Source organism: Narcine bancroftii, chromosome 8 (genome assembly GCF_036971445.1).
Source record: "Narcine bancroftii isolate sNarBan1 chromosome 8, sNarBan1.hap1, whole genome shotgun sequence".
NCBI classification, from domain to species: domain Eukaryota; kingdom Metazoa; phylum Chordata; class Chondrichthyes; order Torpediniformes; family Narcinidae; genus Narcine; species Narcine bancroftii.
In genome coordinates, this window is record NC_091476.1 from 61,610,153 (window position 1) to 61,634,701 (window position 24,549).

A 24,549-nucleotide genomic window follows, 5' to 3' on the forward strand; every position below is an offset into this window, starting at 1 on the left:
AACTTAACCCGCCTGGTTGTGTGATCCTTCAGTTAGCAGTGTAGCCACTGCTACAACATGACTATAAATTGAATCCTTCATCCCCTGCAGCTATTTCCAGAAAATCTCTTTCTGCATCCTCTCTGTGATTTCGTTGCAATACTCCTTCTGCCACTTTGCAGTATAGACTTTGGTCCAGGTTACCTGGCGCTACTGGAATGCAGCAAGGGCTTGCAGATGAGTGAGTGACTAGATCGCGCAGGTGGCGCTGTGGTTCAACTCTATCCTGTTCCTTTCAATCATGCCGCCTACCTCTTGTTGTGCCAAAAGACTGTGGACCTATCTGGAGAGTGCTCAGGATTGATTGACAGGCTGGGCAGCCAATCGGGGCGAGGAGTGGCGAGGCCCAGGTGGCCGGCTGCAGCCAGTGGGAGGGAAGGAAGGCGTGGACGTTGGCGTTGATCAATCAGGAGGAAGCATGGGCAAGTGGCCGGTGGAGGCCGGAGCCAATGAGGGGCGAGCGGGGGTGGGCGTGCAGCGGGGCTCCATTGGCGGTGGCGTGATGGGGCTGCTCAGCATCCTGAAGAAAATGAAGCAAAAGGAACGCGAGGTCCGGCTGCTGATGCTGTATCCTGACCGGGCCCGGGGTGGGGGGGGGGTCTGAGGACTGAGAAGAGGGTGAGGGTGGGGGATGTCGAGGGAGGGGGATGGGAGAAGGGGGGAGAGAGGGTGGGGGAGTGAGGAGAGGAGGGAGAGAGGAATGGAGGAGGGGAAGAATGGGGACGGGAGGGATGTGGAGGGAGGAGGGGAGAGTGGGGAGGGGTGGAAGGAGAGGGTGAAGATGGGGAGTAAGTGAGAGTGGAGGGGGTGGGAGAGGAGGGGGAAGGGAGTGAGGAGAGGGATGGGGAGGAAGTGAGGAGAGGGTGGAGGGTGAGGGTGGGGAAGGGAGTGAGGAGGGATAGAGATGGGAGGGGAGGGTGGGAAGGGGGTATAGGGGAGAGGGGTGGGGGTGTGGGAAGAGGGTGGGGAGAGGAAGGTATGAAGAGGGGATGGGGAGAGGGTGGAGGAAGGGATGGGAGAGTGGGCAAGGAGGGGGTCAGTGGGGAGAGGGGAGGGTGGAGAGAAGGTGGCGGTGGGGAGAGGGAAGGGGAGTGGGGGGGAAATGAGGATTGTGAGGGGGAGATGGGAATGTGGATGGAGAGGGAGTGAAGAGAGGGTGGAGAGAAGGGGTGGTGGGGAGAAGGAGGGGTGGATTGAGGGAGTGAGGAGAAGGGTGAGTGTGGTGAGAGGGAGGAATGATAGGGACGGTTGGATTGGGGGAGAGTGAGGAGATGATTGGTGGGGGAGAGGTGTGATGGGGTGAGGGGAGGGTGGGAGGGAGGAGGAGGAAGGGAGTGGGGAAGGAGGAGTAGGGAATGAGGGGGTGGTGAAACAGTAGGAGAAAGGGAAGGGGGAAGCTGGGGAGGGGAGAGGGGTCAGAGGGGTGGAGGAGGTAAGGTGGGGAGAAAGGGCAAGGATGGCTGTGGATGGAGAGGGAAAAATGATGGGGAGGAGTGAGAATGCTAGAGTAGGATGGGCTCTGGGGACAGGTTGGGTGGAGATCGAACTCTCTGGGTAAAAGGTGTTTCAGGTAAGACCGTGAGAGTCATGTCTGGTAGGGATTAAACTGGTAGGTTGTGTTGTGAGCCAGAGGACATTGTTGAAGTCTTCAACGAATGCTTATCGTCTCGGGATGTAGAAAACAGAAGCATTTATGTTGAGGGGCTCAGTGGAACGATGAATGCAGCCAAATGGGACTTGGTCAGTACACCTGGGTCAGAAAGGAAGAGTGGAGCCAAAGGGCCTGTTTTTATTCCATAGGACGACATCAGAAAAGCTCCTGGAGTAAAGCAAATTCCTGATTCTGGATTCTGCAACTGGGCTACCAAGCACACTTCTTTAGTTTTCTTACATGATAACACTGGACAACGAAGATTTTGCTTCCTGAACACTTTTGGGTGTATTTTATGAATTTTGTACTCACCTTAAAATTTTTCTATCACATACCAATTTTTAGATATAGCCTATTTTTGTGATTTCCTGTCATACGTTACGACTACTTCAAACATCCAAAACCACGAAGTGCACGTGTCGTTGAAAAATTCATTCACTTGGATGTCTTCCCTGCTGATCTTGGTGCAGTCAGTAATGAACATGGTGAAAGGTTTCACCAGGACATTGAGACAGGGAAAAGCGGTATCAGGGCAACTGGAATCCATCAATGTACTGATGCGAGAGGCATTAGATGTGGAGTACAAACGAAAATCAGCAGCAAAGGTTATTTGAACTAATGCAATGTGTCAGCATCATTATGTGATTAAACACGCTAAACTCAATAATAGTTAATTTAATGTTCCTCCAAATTCCTACACAATACATTAAATCTGAAATTATCTTTGTGTTCAGCTGGAAGTTGTCTGTCACAATCCCCTTTTTTTCAGGAAGCAAACCTTTTGGGGAAAAAAATTGTTGTCCAGTGTGATCTGTCCCATATTTAAAATTTCTGGATCCTTAGTTAAACTCTGCAGTTGCTGGGAGTGAGTGCAATACTGTCATGTGCTGGAGAAACTCAGCAGATCACACAGCATCCATAGCAAGTAAAGGTGACCAACATTTTGGGTCTGAGCTCTTCATCAGGTGCCTGAATTAAAAGGTGTGGGTAGGGAGGGAGGAAAAGACAGGCTGAGGAACTCAGGTTAAAGGTCATGGGTGGGTACAAAGTACAGCACAGAAAACAGGCCAATCAGCAGTTCTTGACTGTGCCAAAACATCATCCTCTCGTCCCACTGACCTGCACCCAGTCCATAACCCTCCAGACCTCCCCCATCCATGTATCTATCCAACTTATTCTTAAAACTTAAGAGTGAGCCCGCATTTGCCACATCAGATGGCAGCTTGTTCCACTCTTTGAGTGGGTTCACCCAATGTTCCACCTAAACCTTTCACCCTAACACCATGTTCTCTCATATTTATCTCTGCCAGTCTAAGTGGAAAGAGCCTACTTGCATTTACTCTGTCTGCACCCCTCATAATTTTGTAAATCTCTCAAATCTCCCCTCATTCTTCTTCGCTCCAGGGAACAGAGTCCTAACTTGTTTAATGTTTCCCTGTAACTCAACTCCTGAAGACCTGGCATTGTCCTCGTAAATCTCTGCACTCTTTCAATCTTATTGATATCCTTCCTGCAGTTTGGCTAGTCCACAGGTGGGTGGGTAGAAGAGAAAAAAAAAGCTGAAAAGTGATGGGGGAGAGGATAGCTCTCTGAATGTCGATTCAATTATGAAGAAGGGTCGCCAACAGCTATATTTTGTTTGGAGATTTGGTATGTAAATTTGTACAGGTGGACTGTGGAGAGCATTCAGACTGGTTTGCATCACTGAGGTGCCAATGCACAGGACAGGAAAAGGCTACAGAGTTTTGAACTTGGCCTGCGCCATCATGGCTTTAGTCGGTTAGGGCAACACAGTTAATGTCGCAGTCAGCACCAATGACCCGAGTTTGAATGCAGCACTGTCTGTAAGGAGCTTGTATATTCTCCCTGTGTCTGCATGGGATTCCTCCCACCTTTCGAACATACGAGGGTCATAGGTTAATTGGGGTATTTGGACATCACGGGCTTGTGGGCTGAAAGAGTCTGTTACCATGCTGTATATCTGAATTAAAAATTGAATAGACTTTCCTCCGTTAATGACATCTTTAGGAGACAGTGCCTCAAGAAAGCAGCCTCTAGCATCAAAGACCCTCACCACCCAGAGCATGCCCTTTTCTCACTGCTACCATCAGGAAGGAGGTACAGGAACCCGAAGATACACTCTCTAAATGTTGCTGCACAGGTTAATAGGATAGTTCTGAAGGCCTATGGGATGCTGGGCTTCATTAATGGGGAGGGAATTGAGTTCAAGAGTCGAGAGGCCACGTTGCAACTCTACAAATCTAGTGAGACCACACTTGTGTTTCAATTCTGGATGTGGAAGCTACAGAGAGGATGCAGAGGAAATTTACAATGATATTGGCAGGATTGGAGAACTTGTCTTATGAGGCAAGGTTAGCAGAGCTGGGGCTTTTCTCTATGGAGTGTAGAAGGATGAGAAGTGACTTAATAGAGGTCTACAAGATTCTGAAAGGCATAGATAAGATAGATAGCCAGTGCCTTTTTCCCGGGGTGGAGATAGCAAACACCAGAAGGTGTGTACAAAGTGAAGGGAGGGAAGTTTAGAGGAGACATCAGGGATATGTTTTCTTACATAGAGAGTGTAGTGGGTCCCTGGAATGATGGTGGAGTCTGAAACATTGGGGACATTTAAGACACATGGACAAAAGCAAAATAGAGAGTAACGAGATAGGAAGGTTTTTTTTAAATTTTGGTAGGAACATGAACAACATCAAGGGCTGAGCGGACTGTGCTGTGCTGTAGTGTTCTAACGTTATAAAAACAGCTTTTTCCCCCACCACTGTCAGATTTTCAAACGGTGAATGAACCCCGCCTCACTTTTTCTCTTTTTGCCTGACTTGTTTGTTTTTTAACCTTACATTTACATAATTGTAATATTGTTGTCATTTTGCTCCTTGCCCTGAAAAACAACAAATTTCATGAGTAAACCACTGCAGACACCGTCATTGAAGTAAAGACACCATGCTGGGGAAACTCAGCAGGTCAAACAGTGTCCTTTAGCAAAGAACCAATGTTTCGGGCCTGAGCTCTTCATCAAGGTATGAACAAAATGGTGGCGGGGGGGGGGGTCCTTTTCTGAGGATTACTGATGGGAAGCAGTGAGAGAGATTCCCACAGAACTCCCTTTGGAGAACAAAGAATAGGCAACCCTCCAAGAGATTTTGCAGTAGATAGGCGTAAAACATGAAACTGATTGAAGCGACAGGTTCGTGACAACAGAGGGAAAGGAGGAGGCTCAGAGGGGATTTAATGTTCCTGGTTCCTTAACGTCCTTCCAGCGGGTTGGACAATGCTGGGAAAACAACCATCTTGAAAAAGTTCAACGGAGAGGATATCGATACCATTTCCCCGACGCTGGGCTTCAACATCAAGACTCTGGAGCACAGAAAGTAGGGGAGCCCGTGGCGATTCACTCCTTTGTGTCTGCCCCATGTGGGTTTTGAATCGGGACTCGTGTACTGGGGAAGGCGGGTCCATCTGATGGCATAGTCCGAGGGAGCCATGTCTTGTTCCTGGCCCAGCCCCACCTGGGCTCAGACAGGGAGGGGCCTCTGTTCGGTTTTGGCATCCCTGACTCGAGACAGTGGGGCACTTGCTCCTCTCTCCTGGAGGATCAGGAACTTCAGCTGCTCTCCTGTCGCTGACCGAGATGCAGGAGGAAATCTCTGTGCCACAGTTGGGGCTGATTGGGGGGGGGGGGGGGGGGGGCGCGAGAGAAGGTCGGCATTCTTGAAGTCAAGTTTTTGTTACATGCGTCATCAGTCCAAGGGCCATTTGACGAGTCGGACCAATGATTAGCGTGTCTGCCCTTTGAACACAGGAGTGAAACGTGGAAGTCTGCAGATGCTGTGATAATCATAAAAACTCAGTAAATGCTGGAGGACCTCAGGCAGTCTCACAGTGACCATGGGAGATAAACCTGAGCCCTCTTTTAAGGTACAGGTACACAATCCTTTAACCAGACATCTAAAATTCGGCAAGTAGGGAGAGAAATGGCAGTGCGAGTCGGGCGGGCGAGGTGGGGTAGATATGACAGCACAATTCGGTTGGGCTTAAATCTGGCTTTCCGAAATCCAAATTTCAGAACACACTGTCTCCCAAGGGTTCCAGATAAAGGATTGTGTACTTGTATAAGCAAAAATCAAGCACGCGTCTCAATAAAGACAGAGAAAGGTGTCTGTGTCCTTTCACAGAAAAGGCATTAACATCGACTTCCAGTTTCCATTAAAACCCAACCCTCCCCACCCTCAACTTCATCCCTCTTCTCTCCATCTCCTTTCACTGACCCAAAATCAATTCTCGCCTTCCCTCTTATCATATCCAATTAACACTTACTGTCTGTTGGCCTGGACTCCTCACCCTCACATTCTGCCCCCTTTCTGTTTGCCCTTACTGAGACGCCTACTTGCTTTTTGCTCACACCTTGAAGGGCTCAGACCCAAAATGTCGGTAATATATCTTTACCTTCTATGGAGGCTGCAAGACCCGGCTGAGTTCCTGCAGCATTTACTGTGTCCCCTCAGAACACAGGAGCAGGATTCAGCCATCCGGCCCATTGAGTCAGCTCTGCCACTCAATGAGATCATGGCTGATCTGGCTGTGGACTCAGCTCCACCTCCTCGCCTCTTCCCCGTCTCCCTTAATTTTCCCGTTCTTTCTAAAATCTCTGCTGCTTCCTTGGGCAGGAAATTCCACAGATTGACTCCTCTCTGGGAGAAGCAGTTTCTCCTCTCTGATTCTAATATATAAACGTCCATAAGATTATGAGGGGCTTAGACAGCGCGGCCAGCCAGCACCTTTCTCCCTGGGGGCTGCTTGTGGAGGGCATCTGTTTAAGGTACGTGAAGGAAAGTTTAGGGGAGACATTAGAGGTCAGTTTTTTTTCTTTACATGAAGAGTAGTGGGTGCTGGTGGAGGCTGGAACAATAAGGACATTCGAAAGACTTAGACAGGCATACAGAAAGCTATAGAGTTATTGGGTGTGAGGGAGGGAATGAAGTTGAAGAGTAGGTTTATATAGGTTGGCTCAACATTGTGTGCCGAAGGGCTTGAATGTTCTCTGTTTAAATCCACTCCCCTGAATTTTGAGGGGAGATTCCCCCTCGCTGTAGTCTCACCTACCAGTGGAAGTAGTCTCCCTTGTTCAATCTTATCTACTTCCTTTCATAATTTAGTGTGTCCCCCCCCCCGCCCACCTCCGTCCTTTTGAACTGATGAGAATAGTCCCAGCGATTTATTCATGTAGTGAGAGCAGTGTGGTGAGCACAACCCAAGTTTAAACCTGGTGCTGTCTGCGAGGAGTTTGTAGGTTTTCCCCGTGACTGCGTGGGTTTCCTTCCGCTGTGGTGGCGGGAGGGCGATTGTAAGATAATTGGGGTATTTGGATGGCATGGGCTCTTGGGCCAGAAGGGCCTGTTAGAGCACGGGTGGGCAACCTACGGCCTGTGGGCCACATCCAAATTTATCCAATGCAAAAGTACCATATGCATCCAGCCCGCCAATACAGTACAGGCAGTCCCCGGGTTACAAACCTGTTCCATTCCTACGTCTGTCCTTAAATCATATTTCTATGCAAGTCGGAACAGATCGTAAATGCATTATAAAATGTCCACTGTCAATCTTGTGGCATTCTCAGCTGAATGGAAGCAAAGAACAGTTCCTACCTGTCACACCTTCCTCTCCATTTAATGCACTCTGACTCCTGCTCACTCCGTAAAAGTGACCTTGTGCTGCATTTAGTTCAGGGTCAACCAGAAACGACTAGACTTTACACAGTAGTTTTAATGCCGTGTCATTCTGAAACTATTCGCGTCTTGGAACTACAATGCCTGCTAGTGTCCTGGAGGTGACTAGGCACATGCACAAAGCAAATGGTCTGACATTTACAGATGTACGTAGTTCACGAAAGTGAGACACAGGATAATAAGACTGCAATACAGAAAAGAGTAGCGGGTTGGTTTCATCTGCTTTTTAAAAGCCAGAACCCAATAACAGGATTACAGGTGAGATGTAATTTTACTCTTTCATATTGCTAAATAAATATGTTTACTCTAATTTTTATTTGTGAGGTGCATGCGTGAATTGGTAGCATCAGTGTGGCTCGCCGTTCAACCACTGACACACCACCCAGTGGTGTTAGAACGTTCTGACTGGTGGCATCTCTGGTATGGAGGTGCCAATGCACAGGACAGGAACAGACTACATAGAGTTGTGAACTCAACCAACCCATCATGGGCATTAGTCTTCCCTTCATTCATGACATCTTTCCATCATGTTGTGAATCCACCTGCTGAATTGCCTCCAAAGCCAGCAGATGAAAGGAAGGAATGTTGGAGCATGTTGCTCTTGGAGACCATGCACATCTCCTTCCGTACCTTCCGCAGGGAGAACCCATGGTGACTTCGAATTCCATTGGAGACTTGTTCCCGGAATGGGAGGTGTGACAGGTAGGAACTGTCCTTTGCTTCCATTCAGCTGAGAATGCTACAAGATTGACAGTTGGACATTTTATAATGCATTTACGATCTGTTCCGAAGCATAGAAATTCGACTTAAGGACAGACGTAGGAACGGAACGGGTTTGTAACCCGGGGACTGCCTGTATTGTATCGGTGGGCTGGGTGCATATGGTACTTTAGCATTGGATTTCGGGCCGGATAAATTTGGATGTGGCCTGCAGGCTGCCCACCCATTCTCTATCAGGCCCTTCTGGCCCAAGAGCCCATGCTGTCCAAATATCCCAATTAACTTACAATCCCACCCTCCCCCAGGATGGGAGTAAACCCACGCAAACCCACTCCTCGCAGACAGCACCAGGTTTAAACTCAGGTAGCTGGCGCTATAACAGTGTTGCGCTAACCACACTGCCCTCACTACACAAAATGTATTTTGAGGAAAATAAATTGCCTGGGACTATTCTCATCAGAGTTCCAAAGGACAGAGGGGGGTAATCTTATGGAAACAAAATTATGAAAGGAATAGATGAGATTGAACAAGGGAGACTGCTTCCACTGGTAGGTGAGACTGCAGCTAGGGAGATCTCCCCTCAAAATTCAAGGGAGTGGATTTAAACAGAACATTCCAGTCACTGAGAGCATGTGTGTGGGTTCACTCCAGGGGTTTCGGGCAGCACCTCGCAGGGGATTGCTCCCAGCTGCACTGAGATGGGGGGTGATTAGTGGCCAGGCAAAAGAAGCGATGGGACCCTTGCGCTGACCTGACTTTCCTCCCACCCTTGCCCCAGTTTTAAGCTGAATATCTGGGATGTGGGAGGCCAGAGGTCACTGCGGTCCTACTGGAGGAACTACTTCGAGAGCACGGATGGCCTGATCTGGGTAGTGGACAGTGCTGACCGACTTCGGCTGGAGGACTGCAAGCGGGAGCTCTCTGTCCTCCTTCGGGAAGAGGTATGTTCAAGTTTATTGTCATCCGATTTTACCAGTACAACCCGACAAAGCAGAGTTCTCTGATCCTCGGTGCTACACAGTGGAAGCACAGATGTAACACACATACAAAGAATGGTACATATGTACAGAACATTTATACAGTAAAACCCCTGGTATTTGGCACCTCTGGGGGTTGGTAGATGCCGGATAAATGAATTTTTCCTTTGCTTGAGACTGCCTGTGGCATAATTGCTAACAGCGAGGCACACCAATTGTAAATCTCCATACTTTTTACCTATTTATTTTCCCTTTTTTTGCCAGTTGCTTGAAATTTGGATAATAGAACTTTTACTGTACATAGATTAAAATAAATATTTGTATATTTATGGGGAGTTGTTGTAGCAGTTCAACAGTCGTTCAGCATTCTCACTGCTCATGGGAAGAAGCTGTTCCTCAGCCTGGTGGTGCTGGCTCTGATCCTCCTGTATCTCATCCCCCAACGGGAGCAGCTGAAGGAAGCAGCCGGCCAGGATGGTCTCATTAGAGCTCCTGTAAAAGTTGACAGAATGGTGGTCAGCAGCCTTGTCCGACTCAGCCTTAGAACATTACAGCCCTTTGGCGCATGACGTGCGCTGATCTATTATATATATCTTTTTTAAATTTAGTCATACAGCACTCTTATAGGCCAATTCGGCCCTATGAGTCCGTGCTGCCCAATTTACACCCCGGTACGTTTTTGAAGGGTGGAATGAAACTGGAGCCGCCAGAGAAAAGCCACACAGAAATGGGGGGAACATACAAACTCCTTACAGACAGCGCGGGATTCGAACCCCAGTCCCAATTGCTGGCGCTGTAACAGTGTTGAGCTAACCACTCTGCCAACCGTACTGCCCATATACAGTCTAAAAAAAAACCTCTTTACCTCATAACCCTCTTTTTCTTCCATCCATGTGCCTGTCGACTATTGTTCCAGCTTCCACCACCACCCCCTGGCAAGGCATTCCAGGCACCACAACTCTGTGTAAAAAAAAAACTTACTCCTGATGTCTCTTGAAATGTTCCTCTCTTCCCTTTGTCCAGATGTCCTCTGGTGTTTGTTAGTCCCGCCCTGGGAAATTTATCTATGCCTCTCATAATCTTGTTCAACTCTGTTAAGTCACCTCTCATTCTTTTTTTTTTAATTTTTTATTTTTCACACTGATGAACCACACTGACCAAAATACACACAAACATTTCCCTCTTGAATATACACAGTGTCATTTTATCCCCTTTTTCCCCCCTCCCTTCCTTCCCTCCTTCACCCCCTCCCCACCCACTCAACTTTCAACATATATGATACATTAAACCCATTAAACAATGTCATCACACAATGAAAATAAACAAGAAATTTGTGTCTTCTACTTTTACATACTGGGTCGGTTCATTTCGTCGTCTTCTCCTTCTGTCATTTTAGGCGGTGGAGGGCAGCGGTAGGACTTCTCTGTTGTGTTCCATGTAAGGTTCCCAAATTTGTTCGAATACTGTGATATTATTTCTTAAATTATATGTTATTTTTTCCAATGGAATACATTTATTCATTTCTATGTACCATTGCTGTATTCTCAGGCTATCATCTAATTTCCAGGTTGACATAATACATTTTTTTGCTACAGCTAAGGCTATCATAATAAATCTTTTTTGTGCTCCATCCAAATTGAGTCCAAGTTCTTTACTTCTTATATTACTTAGAAGAAAGATCTCTGGATTTTTTGGTATGTTGCTTTTTATGATTTTATTTAATACCTGGTTTAGATCTTCCCAAAACTTTTCCACTTTCTCACATGTCCATATTGCATGTACTGTTGTTCCCATTTCTTTCTTACAGCGAAAACATCTGTCTGATTCTGTTGGGTCCCATTTATTTAACTTTTGGAGCGTGGTGTATAGCCTGTGTAACCAATTATATTGTATCATATGTAACCTCATGTTTATTGAATTTCTCATAGTTCCGGAGCATAGCTTTTCCCATGTTTCATTCTTTATCTTTATGTTTAGATCTTGTTCCCATTTTTGGGTTTGTTTCCTCGTTCTCTTTCTCTTGCAGTTTGATGTACATGTTTGTTATAAATCTTTTAATTATCATTGTGTCTGTAATCACATATTCAAAATTGCTTCCTTCTGGTAACCTCAGCCTGCTTCCCAATTTGTCCTTCAAGTAGGTTTTCAGTTGGTGGTATACAAACATTGTATACCATATTTGTCCTTCATTTGTTCAAAAGATAATAATTTATTTCCAGAAAAACAATTTTCTATTCTTTTGATCTCTTTTCCCTTCCATTCTCTAAAGAAAAGGTTATCTATTGTGAAAGAGATTAGTTGATTTTGTGTCAATATTAATTTTGGTAGTTGATCATTTGTTTTATTCCTTTCTATGTGAATCTTCTTCCAAATGTTGAGCAGATGGTGCAGTACTGGTGAATTCCTATGTTGCACCAGCTTTTCATCCCACTTGTATAGTATATATTCAGGTACCTTCTCCCCTATTTTATCTAGCTCTAATCTGGTCCAATCTGGTTTTTCCCTTGTTTGATAAAAATCTGATAGGTATCTTAATTGTGCTGCTCTATAATAATTCTTAAAGTTTGGTAGCTATAAGCCCCCTTGTTTGTACCATTCTGTTAATTTATCTCGCGCTATCCTCTTTCCATAAGAATTTTCCTTTCCCTTTCCTATCCCTTTCCATAAGAATTTCCTTATTATTTTCTTGCGCTCCTTGAAGAATTTCTCTGTTAAGTGAATTGGTAACGATTGAAATAGGTATATCCTTGGGAAGATATTCATTTTAATCCAATTTACCCTTCTTATCAGTGTTAGTAGTAAGTCTTTCCAATGATCTAAATCATCTTGTAATTTCTTCATTAATGGCTGATAATTTAGTTTGTATCTTCTTCTTCTTTTCTTCTTTGGCTTGGCTTCGCGGATGAAGATTTATGGAGGGGGTAAAAAGTCCACGTCAGCTGCAGGCTCGTTTGTGGCTGACAAGTCCGATGCGGGACAGGCAGACACGATTGCAGCGGTTGCAAGGGAAAATTGGTTGGTTGGGGTTGGGTGTTGGGTTTTTCCTCCTTTGCCTTTTGTTCGTGAGGTGGGCTCTGCGGTCTTCTTCAAAGGAGGTTGCTGCCCGCCAAACTGTGAGGCGCCAAGATGCACGGTTTGAGGCGTTATCAGCCCACTGGCGGTGGTCAATGTGGCAGGCACCAAGAGATTTCTTTAGGCAGTCCTTGTACCTTTTCTTTGGTGCACCTCTGTCACGGTGGCCAGTGGAGAGCTCGCCATATAACAGGATCTTGGGAAGGCGATGGTCCTCCATTCTGGAGACGTGACCCATCCAGCGCAGCTGGATCTTCAGCAGCGTGGACTCGATGCTTTAGTTTGTATAGATGACCTAGATCACACATGTCAAACTCTGGCCCGCGATATAATTATATTTGGCCCGCAAGATCATTTCAAAAATGTATTAGAGGTGGCCTGCCCTGCAGCGAGAGCCGATGCTGTTTTTTGGTAATGTCACCCCCACCATCCTCCCCCTTCATTGCACATCCTTCCCCATTGTAACACGAGAAATTGTAACACGAGAAGTCTGTCGATGTCATCAGCCGGCAAGCCAGTTGGAAGGCTTCCCGCACAACCAGTCACTTCTCCCACCTGACGAGCGGTGCGGCGGATTGGCGAGCGCCTGTGATTTCCTGTCGGTGCGACGGGCATGGCAGGCTGCGCACGGCCCCAGGCAGCGCGAGCCCTGTGCGACTGGCACCGGATGGCCCTTTCACAGCGCGAGCGCACTTCTCCCAGTCGCCACGGCCTTCAGCGCTTGCACCCGCGTGGACCCCAGGGATGGCTGGTTCGGCCCTGCACGTGAAGAGAGAGATGGTGGCTGTCTGCAAAGGCTGATCGGCAGTGCGCTGGGCCTGAGTGGGTGGGTAAGCAGGGGTGGGCAGAGGGTGTAGGTGAGGAGTAATGGGCAGGGGAAGTTATGGTGGTGCGAGGGGCAGTTAGAGGGAGGGATGAGTAGAAGGAGGGGTGGATAGGGAAGAGGTAAAAGGGGAGGAGCAGGGCGAGTAAGGGAGGGGTGATTAGAGGGTGAGAGATGGGTAGAGGGAGGAACAGGTTGAGGGGAGAGGCAGTAGAGGGGCATGTATAGGATGGGGTGGGTAGAGGCAGAGCGAGTGGAGTGAGGGGTGAGTAGAGGTTGGGTAAAGGACTGGTCAGGTAGAGGGATGGTGGGTCGAGGGTGAATAGAGGCCTAGAGCCTGAGGAGTGAGCAGGAAATGCTGAGTCCTGATGCAGGCCAAAATGGACACAGCCTGTGAATGCTGACTACATCTCCACAGGGACCAAATATGTTTCCCTCAGGTCAAGCAAAGGGTGAACTTGAGCTACCTACTCCTGACCTGTAACATTATCCTCCTAAAGTTATATCCTAAAGTTTAACATTACATATGTTGAAAGAAGAGAAAACATGCAGATGTTGTTGAAAATTTTCAATAAATATTTAGTTCGGCCCTCGACTTAGTCCAAGTTTTTAATTTTGGCCCTCCGTGAATTGGAGTTTGACACCCCTGACCTAGATTATTATCTAGTTGTATACCTAGGTATCGAATTGCTTGTGTTTGCCATCTAAATGGTGATTCTTAAAACTTTGTGAAATCCACATTATTCATTGGCATTGCTTCACTTTTATTTGTGTTGATCTTGTACCCCGATACTTCTCCATATTCCTTCAATTTCTTATGTAATTCTTTCATTGATATTTCTGGTTCTGTTAAGTATACTATGACGTCATCTGCAAATAGACTGATTTTATATTCCTTCTCTTTTATTTTTATCCCTCTTATTTTATTTTCTGTTCTTATCAGTTCTGTCAGTGGTTCTATAGCTAATGTGAACAGTGAGTGAGATAGTGGACATCCCTGCCTAGTTGATCAGCTTAATTTAAATTGGTTTGATATATATCCATTTACTGTCACCTTCGCCAATGGTCCCTTATATAATGCTTTAATCCAATTAATATATTTCTCTGGTAGGTTGAACCTCTGTAGTACTTTGAATAAATAATTCCATTCTACTCTGTCAAACGCTTTCTCTGCATCTCAGGCAACTGCCACTGTTGGCGTCTTGTTTCCTTGTACTGCATGGATTAAGTTAATGAACTTACAGATATTGTCCGTTGTTCGTCTTTTCTTAATAAATCCAAGTTGATCTAGTTTTACTATTTTTGGCACACAGTCGGCCAATCTGTTTGCTAATAGTTTAGCTATTATCTTATAATCTGTGTTAAGTAGAGATATTGGTCTATACGATGCTGATGTTAGTGGATCTTTCCCCGTCTTTGGTATTACTGTAATTAATGCTGTTTTGCATGAATCTGGCATGTTTTGTGTTTCTTCAATCTGGTTCATTACTTCCAGGAGAGGAGGAATTAATAAGTCTTTAAATGTTTTATAGAATTCTATTGGGAATCCATCCTCTTCTGGCATTTTATTGTTCGGTAGTTTTTTTAATATATCCTGTATCTCCTCTATTTCAAATGATTTTATTCATTTATTTTGCTCCTCTTCTTTCAATTTCGGTAGTTCAATTTTAGCTAGAAACTAATCTATTTTGTCTTCTTTCCCTTCGTTCTCAGTTCGATATAGTTGATCGTAGAATTCCTTGAAGTTTTCATTGATCTCTGTTGGGTTATATGTAATTTGTTTGTCCTTTTTCCTTGATGCCAATACCATTCTTTTAGTTTGTTCTGTCTTAAGCTGCCAAGCTAGTATTTTGTGCATTTTTTCTCCTAGCTCATTATACTTCTGTTTTGTCTTCATTATGTTCTTCTCCACCTTGTCTGTTTGTAGTGTTTCATATTTTATTTTTTTGTCCGCCAATTCTCTTCTTTTTGTTGTATCTTCCCTTATTGCTAATTCTTTTTCTGTACTTGCTATTTCCCTTTCCAGCTGTTCTATTTCCCGATTGGAGTCCTTCTTCATCTTAGTTACATAACTTATTATCTGCCCTCTGATGAATGCTTTCATTGCATCCCATAGTATAAATTTATCTTTCACTGATTCCGTATTTATTTCAAAGTACATTTTAATTTGTTGCTCAATGAATTCTCTAAAATTCTGTTTTTTAAGTAGCTTGGAGTTTAATACGTTCTCGGTGGGATGTCCTCCAGCTCTATTACTAATAACAGGGGTGAGTGATCCAATAACAATCTAGCTTTATATTCTGTTTTCCTAACTCTCCCTTGGATGTGGGCTGACAACAGGAACAGGTCTATCCTTGAGTATGTTTTATGTCTACCCAAATAATATGAGTATTCGTTTTCCTTTGGGTGTTGTCTCCTCCATATATCCAAAAGTTGCATTTCCTACATCGATTTAACCATAAATTTGGTTACTTTGTTCTTTCTGCTAGTCTTTTTTCCAGTTTTATCCATCTTTGAGTTCAAATTAAGGTTAAAGTCCCCTCCTATCAGTATATTCCCCTGCATATCTGCAATCTTCAAAAAGATATCTTTCATAAATTTTTGATCCTCTTCATTAGGTGCATATACATTGAGCAAATTCCAAAATTCTGAATATATCTGGCACTTTATCATTACATACCTCCCTGCTGGATCTATTATTTCCTCCTCTATTTTGATTGGTACATTTTTATTGATTAATATAGCTACTCCTCTGGCTTTTGAATTATATGATGCTGCCATTACATGCCCTACCCAGTCTCTCATTAATTTCTTGTGTTCCACTTCAGTTAAATGTGTTTCCTGCACGAATGCTATATCAATTTTTTCTTTCTTCAGTAAATTTAACAGCCTCTTCCTTTTGATTTGGTTATGTATTCCGTTAATATTCATAGTCATAAATATGTGGCCATTTCATACTTTATTTACCTCTCATTTCGCTTTCTCATCACCATCTTTCCTCCTTATCCATTTCTGTTTTCTTTTTTTGAACACATTGTAAGACAACTCTTCTAAAACATAAAATATTTCCACTATTCCCACATATAAAATTCCCTTAACCCCAAATGTCTCCCCACCCCCCCCCTCCCTCTGAGTTGCCCCTTGTCCCTTGCCGGGTAACCACAACTCCCCTCTCCTTTTAGATTGCGAACCCGCTCACAAGCGTCAACTTATTTCGCAGTGACTGTTATTCTCTCCCACCCAGCCCCTTCCAGAAAAGACTTTTATCTTCACATATAACAAAGCTCACCCTCTTAATTCCCCCTTACTTCCTTTCTTCCCTTTCTTCCCCTTCTTAGTTCTTACTTATACATTATTTTTCTTCTTTATATGAAGTTTGTCGTCATTCTTGTTCTTGTTTCATCTCTTCATCTTTCTGTCTGTTTTGCAGGCGTTCTGCAAATTCTCGTGCTTTTTCCAGATCTGAGAACAGTCTGCTTTGCTGCCCCGGGATAACTATTTTAAGCACCGCTGGATATCTTAACATAAATTTATAGCCTTTCTTCCATAGAAACGATTTTGCTGCGTTAAACTCCTTCCTCTTCTTCAGGAGTTCAAAACTTATGTCTGGGTAGAAAAAATTTTTTTGACCTTTGTATTCCAGTGGCTTTTTGTCTTCTCTCATTTTTTTCATTGTCTTCTCCAATATATTTTCTCTTGTCGTATATCTCAGGAATTTTACTAGAATGGATCTTGGTTTTTGTTGTGGCTGTGGTTTTGGGGCTAATGTTCTGTGTGCCCTTTCTATTTCCATTCCTTCCTGTATTTCTGGCATTCAAAGGACCCTGGGGATCCATTCTTTTATAAATTCTTTCATATCTTTGCCTTCTTCATCTTCCTTAAGGCCAACTATCTTTATATTGTTTCTCCTATTATAGTTTTCCATTATATCCATCTTCTGAGCTAACAACTGTGTTTCTTTAACTTTTTTATCAGATTCTTCCAATTTCCTTTTTAAGTCGTCCACTTCCATTTCTACGGCAGTTTCTCGTTCTTCCACCTTGTCTACTCTTTTCCCTATTTCTGTCATGACCATCTCTAATCTACTCATTTTTTATTCTGTACATTTTATTCTTCTTTTTATTTCATTAAATTCTCGTGTCTGCCATTCTTTTACTGCTTCCATATATTCTTCAAAAAATTTTCTATCTATGTACAGTCCATTTCCTTTATCTTCTATTTCTCTGCGCAGAGCTTGATGTTCTCCCTCCTCTTCCCCTGTGTCCGCTCCAGGATCTGTGTCCTCTACCTCTCTTCCTTGTATCTGTGTCTCTTCTGACTTTCTTGTTGGGCTGTTTATCTCAGTTTGCTGGGTATTTTTTTTTAATGGTGTCTTGATGTTGGTCCTGTTCCTCTGGGCTGGTCATCTGCTGTGTCTCTGATTTCCTTTTGTCATTCTCCTCCCTCCCGTTCCTGTTATTTTCTATATCTTCCCACTGGGAGCCCTGCTGTCGGGTCTTTCTCAGCAGGATCCCCTCCCATCGGTGTTGTCTTTGTCGTTCGCATCGCGCATGCGCGATTTCTCGCACATGTGCGGTTGCGCACCTCTGTTTGGCTCCGTGAGCCATCCTTGTAGTCCTGCATTCAATGGGTCGCGACCCCTCGGGGTTTCCACTGACCTCAGGGAGTGGGTTCCTCTTTCCACAGCGGGTCCCTGCTCCTTCGTACAGGAAAGGCCTTCACCTTTCTCTTCAATAAGTTGACGCTTTTCTTCCCATTGTTTTTGGCGTTTCTTTCTTTGGTGCCATTTCCTCCACACCTTTATTTTTTATTTGTTGTGGTTTGTGTGTCTGTGGCTTTGCTTTTTCTTTACTTTTTTCCTTCTTTTCTGGAGAGGGCTGGTATTCTCCTATCGGCCACTACTCCTTCACGTGACTCCTCTCCACCTCTCATTCTTCTTCACTCAAAGAAGGTTAGCTCTGCCAACCTTGCCTCATAAGGCATTTTCCAATCTATCCAACATCCTGGTAAAGCTTTTTTGCACCCTCTCTACAGCTTCTACATCCTTCCAGTAATGAACTTTTAAGGAAGGCTGTTGTGCCTTCCTGTCAAGTGAGATGTTATGTGTCAGGATAGGTCGCTTCTTAAGTGGACTCTGGAGAACTTAGTGTTCCCTTGCTCGTCTCTGGTTCTCCTGAAGTCCACAATCTCGACTTGATGTTGCCCACGTTGAGACTCTATTCTCGCACCATTTCACAAGATTTTTCACCTTTTCTCTGTTTCGCAACTTAATGTTGTTGAATTGGGTAAGGAGGCAGGATGTCCCGAGGTGGAGCGGAATCTCAAGTTCTAATTTATTATCGAGATTGTGGACTTCAGGAGAACCAGATTCTTTTTCCTGCGGATCAGGCAGAGTTTCTAATTACAGGCAACTGTAAACTACAAAAGAAAGAACTGTAAACAAACTGCAAATACAGAAGTATAAATATTCAGTACTGAATAATGATCAAAGTACGAGTCCTTAATGAGTCTGTTGTTCAGGAATCTATCCAACCTCTCCTTACAACTTGAGCCTCAGTCCCAGTAACATCCTCCCGAATCTTTACCAGCTTTTGATATCTATCCTGCAGCTGGGCGACCAGAACTGCACCTTAATACAGGAAGGATGTAGCTGCAATAGAGAGAGTGAAGAGGAGATTCACAAGGACTTTGCCCAGATTGGAGAGCATGGTTAGAGGGAACTTGGTCTTTTTACCTTGGAGCGATGGAGGATGAGAGGTGACCCGATAGAGGTGTACATTAATCGTGTGAACAGACTGAGGCTTTATCTACAGGGTTGAAATGGCTACATGAGGGAGCATAGTTTTAAAGTGCTTGGGAGTAAGTACGGGGGGATAGAAGAGTGCTCCCAGCAACGGTGGTGGAAGCAGGTACTGTAGGATTTTTTGAAAATCTAACAAAGTACAGTAAAAAAAATCCCTGGTATCCGAATTAATAGATGCCGGATAAGTGAATATTCCGGTTGCTTGAGATTGCGTGATTGGCGAACTCATGCCGAGGTGCCAATTTTGCCAAATATGCAAATTTTTTTGCCAGTTGCTTGTATTCCAGATAACAGGGATTTTACTGTACATGGAACTGAGAAAAATGGAGGGTTGTGCAGTCGGAAAATTCTTGGCAGTTGCTAGAGTGAGTTATTGGGTTGGCACAACACAGTGGCTGAAAGGCTTGCAGGGTGCTGTAGGGCGGCACAGTTAGCGCAAAACTATTATTGCGCCAGTGACCTGGGTTCGAATCCAACGCTCTTTGTACGTTCTCCCCATTTCTGCTCTATTTCCTCCGGTTTACTCCCACTGTTCAAAACGTACCGAGGGTTGTAGGTTAATTGGGTGGCACAGGCTCGTGGGCAAGAATGCCCTGTTACTGTGCTGTATGTCTAATTTTAAAAATGCCTTTGCTCCCAATGCAGTGTCACCGACATCTGGTACAGCTGTAACTTGATGTCCCTGCTCCTGCACTCAGTCCCCTAACTGGTGAAGGCAAGACCTCTTCTCGCTGCTTTTACCACCCTGTCTCATGAGGCAGTGCTGCTGGGGTAATGCTTGTCAGTCCGGTGGGCTGGGTGTACCGGGGTGGTGGTGGGGGGTGTCATTACCAGTCCTAATGCAAGTGGAGACACGAGAGGAAGGGGAGAATGCCTCCGAGCGTCTTGCCATTGGGATTGTCTGGCGCTGAGGGGAGGGTGGGGAGGTCAGATGTGGCTAAGTGAAGCAGGGTGGAGAATACGGGGAGGTTGAAGCAGTGACGTGGTGTTGTCTCTCTGCAGCGGCTGGCCGGAGCGACCCTCTTGGTGTTTGCAAACAAGCAGGATCTACCTGGAGCGCTCTCATCTGATGACATCAAGGATGTAAGGAGCCGTTTTCTGTTGTCCGTGGAATATACTGGTGTGCAGTTTCTGTTGACAGAGAGGCTGTTTCAGTCTCTTCCCTGACCGTCTCATGGCATCGCATTCCAAATCCAAGTTAATGTTTATTGGATGAAAGGCTCAGGTTAAAAACTCTGGTTAAATATTTTTGCCTCCTATGGACCCTGCAGGACCTGCTGAGATCCTCCAGCACGTGTATTTATTACAATCACTGCATCTGCAGACTTTCTTCTTTCACTCGTTTATTGTCACGTGTACTAAGGTGCAGTAAGGAAGTTAATTTAGGGAACAGTCCAGCTCGTACCTAGTACAGGTATTTGCCGCTTAACGTATGTCCGGGCAGCGTCCAATCGCATATACGTCCATGGTCCCATAATTATTCAGTTAACGCGAGCAAGTCCGCAGCAATTTAGAAAAAGCGATCGCTAGCTATAGGAAATTGTAGACTGTATACCCACACTGATCTCACACCCCCTTGTCGGTCCCCACACTGATACCACTTCTCCACTCTCTCCCCACAGTCCCCACACTGATCCCACTGCCCCGCTCTCTCCCCACAGCCCTGTGTCAGTCTCCACACTGACCCCACTGCCCTGCCATCTCCCCACATCCCTGTGTCACACTCATCCCACTTCCCTGCTCTCCCCACAGCCCTATATCTGTCCCCACACTAATCCCACTGCCTCGCTTTCTCCTCACAGCCCTGTATCAGTTCTCACACTGATCCCACTGCCCCGCTCTCTCCACACAGCTTTGTGTCGGTCCCCACACTGATCCCACAGCCCTGTTTTCTGCCCACAGCCTTGTGATGGTCCCCACACTGATCCCACAGCCCTGTGATGGTCCCCACACTGATCCCACTGCCCTGTTCTTTCCCTACAGCCCTGTGATGATCCCACACTGATCCCACTGCCCCACTCTCTGCCCATAGCCCCGTGATGGTTGCCACACTGATCCCTACTTTAAAATTTTTCAGGTTCAGTTTGGGTGGTACGGTTGACGTAGCAGTTAGCGCAGCGCCTTTACAGCGCCAGCGATCAGGGTTCGAATCCTACGCTCTCTGTCAGGAGTTTGTACACTTTCCCTGGGGGCTCCAGTTTCCTCCCACCGTTCAAAATGTAGGTTAATGGGGTATACCCATTACACCCATGGGTGGCATGAACTCATGGGCCGAAATGGTCTGCTACTGTGCTGTATGTCTAAATTTAAAAATTTTTTAAAAATGTAACTACACTACAGTATCCCATATATCTCAATCGCATATAATATGGTGTTTGCATAATGCCCAATTTCACAGAACATATCGTGTACATTAAACGCTGCAGACCTGTACAGCAGTTAAAAAAAATAGAGTTACAGACAAAAGGCCACTCTATTTTATTTGTGCAGCGTTCGTTCACACGAAAAAAAAGCTGTCTTTACTATGCACATAGAGAAACTCAGCAGGCCACGCCGCATCCATAGAGAGTAAAGGATGAATGATGGCTTGGATTCTGGGGCCTTCGTCAAGGTACATTGTCCTGAGCTTGAATCTGGTGATGCTTGATCTTGTGCTCATGAGCCTTCTTTCCGTCAGAAGAGGGGTAATGGGTATGTGGCCGGTTTGGGACGAGTCTTTTCCATCTGTCAGTAGATCCTTGCCTTGATCCACATCCTTAAATCCTCCAGTACCCTGTTTCCTTGGAAGTGCGATTGAGATATAAACTGAGCTGGAAGTGCTCCACAGTCGAGTGATTTAGAATAGCACTCTTGATGGTCATTGACCCAAGGGCGTAGCAGTTAGCTCAACTGTGACAGCGCCAGCGATTAGGGTTCAAATACAACGCTGACTGTGAGGTGTTTGTACGTTCTCCATGTGTCTGCGTGCGTTTCCTCTGGTTGCTCCGGTTTCCTCCCACCCTTCAAAACATTCAGGGGTTTGTAAGTTACTTGGGTGTAATCGGGCAGCATGGGCTGTATGTCTAAATTTTTTAATTTTCTTTATATTTGAGTCACTAGCACAATGAATGGCTGAGGGGAAGGGTCATTGATTAGGAGGGGGGTCATTGGCGAGGGTCATTGAAGAGGGGGGGTTCATTGATGAGGGAGGTTCATTGATGAGGAGAGTGGGTCATTGACGAGGAGGGGTTCATTGACATTGGGGGATCTTTGACGAAGAGAAAGTCATTGACGAGGAGGGAGATCATTGACAAAGGGGAAGTCATTGATGAGGGAAGGGTCACTGACAGAGGGATCATTAGTGAGGAGGGGGTGTCATTGATGAGTGGGGGGTCAACTAGGAGGAGAGGATGTCATTGATGGTGGGGTCATTGCCAAGGGAAGGGTCATTGACAAGGGGGTTCATTCCCGAGGGAGGTTCATTGATGAGGGTGTGTCAATGACGAGGAGGGGTTCATTGACATTGGGGGATCATTGATGAAGAGGAAGTCATTGACAAGGGAAAGGTCACTGACAGAGGGATCATTAGTGAGGAGGGGGTGTCATTGGCGAGGGGGGTGTCATTGACGAGGAGGGGGTCATTGATGAGTGGGGGGGTCAACTAGGAGGAGGGGATTTCATTGATGGTGGGGTCATTGCCAAGGGAAGGGTCATTGCCGAGGGAGGTTCATTGCTGAGGGAGGTTCATTGATGAGGAGGGGGGGGTCATTGACATTTGGGGGATCATTGACGAGGAGGGAGATCATTGACAAAGGGGAAGTCATTGACGAGGGAAGGGTCACTGGCAGAGGGATCATTAGTGAGGAGGGGGTGTCATTGATGAGGAGGGGGGTCATTGATGAGAGGGGGGGTCAACTAGGAGGAGGGGATTTCATTGATGGCGGGGTCATTGCCGAGGGAAGGGTCATTGACAAGGGGGTTCATCGCCGAGGGAAAGGTCATTGATGAGATGGGGCGGTTATTGAGAAGGTAAGGTGTCATTGATGAGGGGGGGGGTCATTGACGAGGGGGTTATTAACAAGGGAGGTGTCATTGACGAAGTGGGGGATCATTGAGGGGGGTCATTAATGAGGGGGGGTCATTGATGGGGAGGACATTGACGAGGAGGGGGTCATTGACAAAGGAGGCCATTAACAAGGAGCAGGTGATTGTCGAGGAGGGGTTCATTGACAAGGAGTGGGTGTCATTAACGATGGGGTGTCATTGTTGAGGAGTGGGTGTCATGATGAGAAAGGGGGTCATTGATGAGGAGGGTTATTGATGAGGGGGAGGGTCATTGAGGATGGAGGGTGCTGTGGAGGATGAGAGAGGGGCAATTAAGAGAGGGTTTATTGTCGGTGCAATGACACTTGCTGTGAAGTTGGTCGGACAATTCACTGCAGATTATCTTTTTGTGTGTCCATCCTGCCGTCACCTACCCTCCCCCACCCCTACAACCCCATCCCCACACCCTCCCCCACCCCTACAACCCCATCCATACAACCTCCCCCACCCCTACAACCCCATCCCCACAACTTCCCCCACCCCACAATCTCCTCCACCTCCTCCCATTTACAGGCCTTGGACCTTGACAGCATTAAGACGCATCACTGGTGTATCCGAGATTGCAGTGCAGTGACTGGGGACAACCTGCTGGCCGGAATCGACTGGCTGATGGATGACATTTCCTGCCGAATATTCACCGCCGATTGAAGCTGCACCCCCGCCTCCCATCTCCGCCAGGCCCCAACTTCCCCCCCCCCCAAGCTTCCCACTTCCTCCCATAGCCCCCCTCTCCCCAACCCCCACCTCCCTCCTAGCCTCCATTTATTCCCAGCCCCCACCCCTCTAGCACCCCACTTCTTCCCTAGTCCCCCTCTCCCCTAACCACCTCTGCCCCACCCCCCTACTGCAGCCCCCTCTCCCCATCCTCCCCTACACCCTCTGCCCCCTCTCTGTCAACTCCTTTCCCCAACTCCCCTCTCTGCCCCAGATACCCCCTCCCCCCAGACCTCCCCAATCCCCCACTGCCCCCAGCCTCTTTCAGCCCCCATCCCATCCCCCTTCCCCTTTCGCACCCGATCTCCAACGGCACACACGGTGAACAACAGTGTCAGAAGTTTGCCAGCAGGTCTGTCATGACTGAGTTTATTGGAAGGCTTAGTTTCATCTAAGGTTTAAACCCCACGGACAACATCACATCCGTGCTTGTTTAAATTATTTGTATAATAGAATATTAAAAAGTGGTACAACAGTGATTTTTCTGCATTATTTTAAGTGGCTTACTTCTCCTGAGTGAATGAGATCAATAGAAGTTTAGTTTGCTGCAGTTTCACTGCTACTTAAATTAACAACAGTTTAAACACAATTAACACAATAGAAAATTAGATTTTACTTCCTGAACACTTTTGGGTATATTTTCTGGATTTTGGGGTGCTGATCACAAAAAAAAACTACTTTAAAAATTTTCCTGTCACGTACCATTTTTTCAGCTGTATCCTATTTTTGTGATTTCCCGTAACATGCTTGAGTTGACTTCAAGCATCCAAATCCATGTAGTGTAACATGTTGTTGAAAATTAATTTCCGGGGAGGAGTCACGTGATGGAGTAGTGGCCGGTCGGGGAACTCCAGCCCTCTCCGGAAAAGTTTAAAACAAACACAGAAAACACAAAGGCACAAACATAAAAATTAAAATAAAGT

The 24,549-nt window shown here is 45.9% G+C and overlaps 2 protein-coding genes across 3 annotated transcripts in view; both read left to right on the forward strand.

Moving 5' to 3' along the window:
* The window catches only part of snx15 (sorting nexin 15), a 174,958-nt gene that overhangs the window by 62,453 nt on the left and 87,956 nt on the right, over positions 1-24,549 (forward strand). The window lies entirely within an intron of this gene.
* On the forward strand, positions 482-24,101 carry arl2 (ADP-ribosylation factor-like 2). Of its 2 annotated transcripts, XM_069893837.1 has the most exons (5): positions 488-606; positions 4,969-5,079; positions 8,933-9,095; positions 19,832-19,912; positions 23,426-24,101. In XM_069893837.1, the coding sequence occupies exons 1-5, from the start codon at positions 542-544 to the stop codon at positions 23,558-23,560; spliced, it is 555 nt and encodes a 184-aa protein (XP_069749938.1). In that variant the 5' UTR covers positions 488-541; the 3' UTR covers positions 23,561-24,101. The 2 variants fall into 2 exon arrangements, with proteins under 2 accessions (XP_069749939.1, XP_069749938.1); XM_069893838.1 differs by lacking the exon at positions 19,832-19,912 and having other exon boundaries at positions 482-606.

What these genes read in the sequence shown, in the direction of transcription:
- arl2 (XM_069893837.1), top strand. Translation starts at nt 542, where the DNA reads ATGGGGCTGCTCAGCATCCTGAAGAAAATGAAGCAAAAGGAACGCGAG. An exon ending in AAGACTCTGGAGCACAGAAA is followed by an intron (nt 5,080 to 8,932) that starts GTAGGGGAGCCC and finishes CCCTTGCCCCAG; the next exon opens with TTTTAAGCTGAATATCTGGG. An exon ending in CATCTGATGACATCAAGGAT is followed by an intron (nt 19,913 to 23,425) that starts GTAAGGAGCCGT and finishes TCCCATTTACAG; the next exon opens with GCCTTGGACCTTGACAGCAT.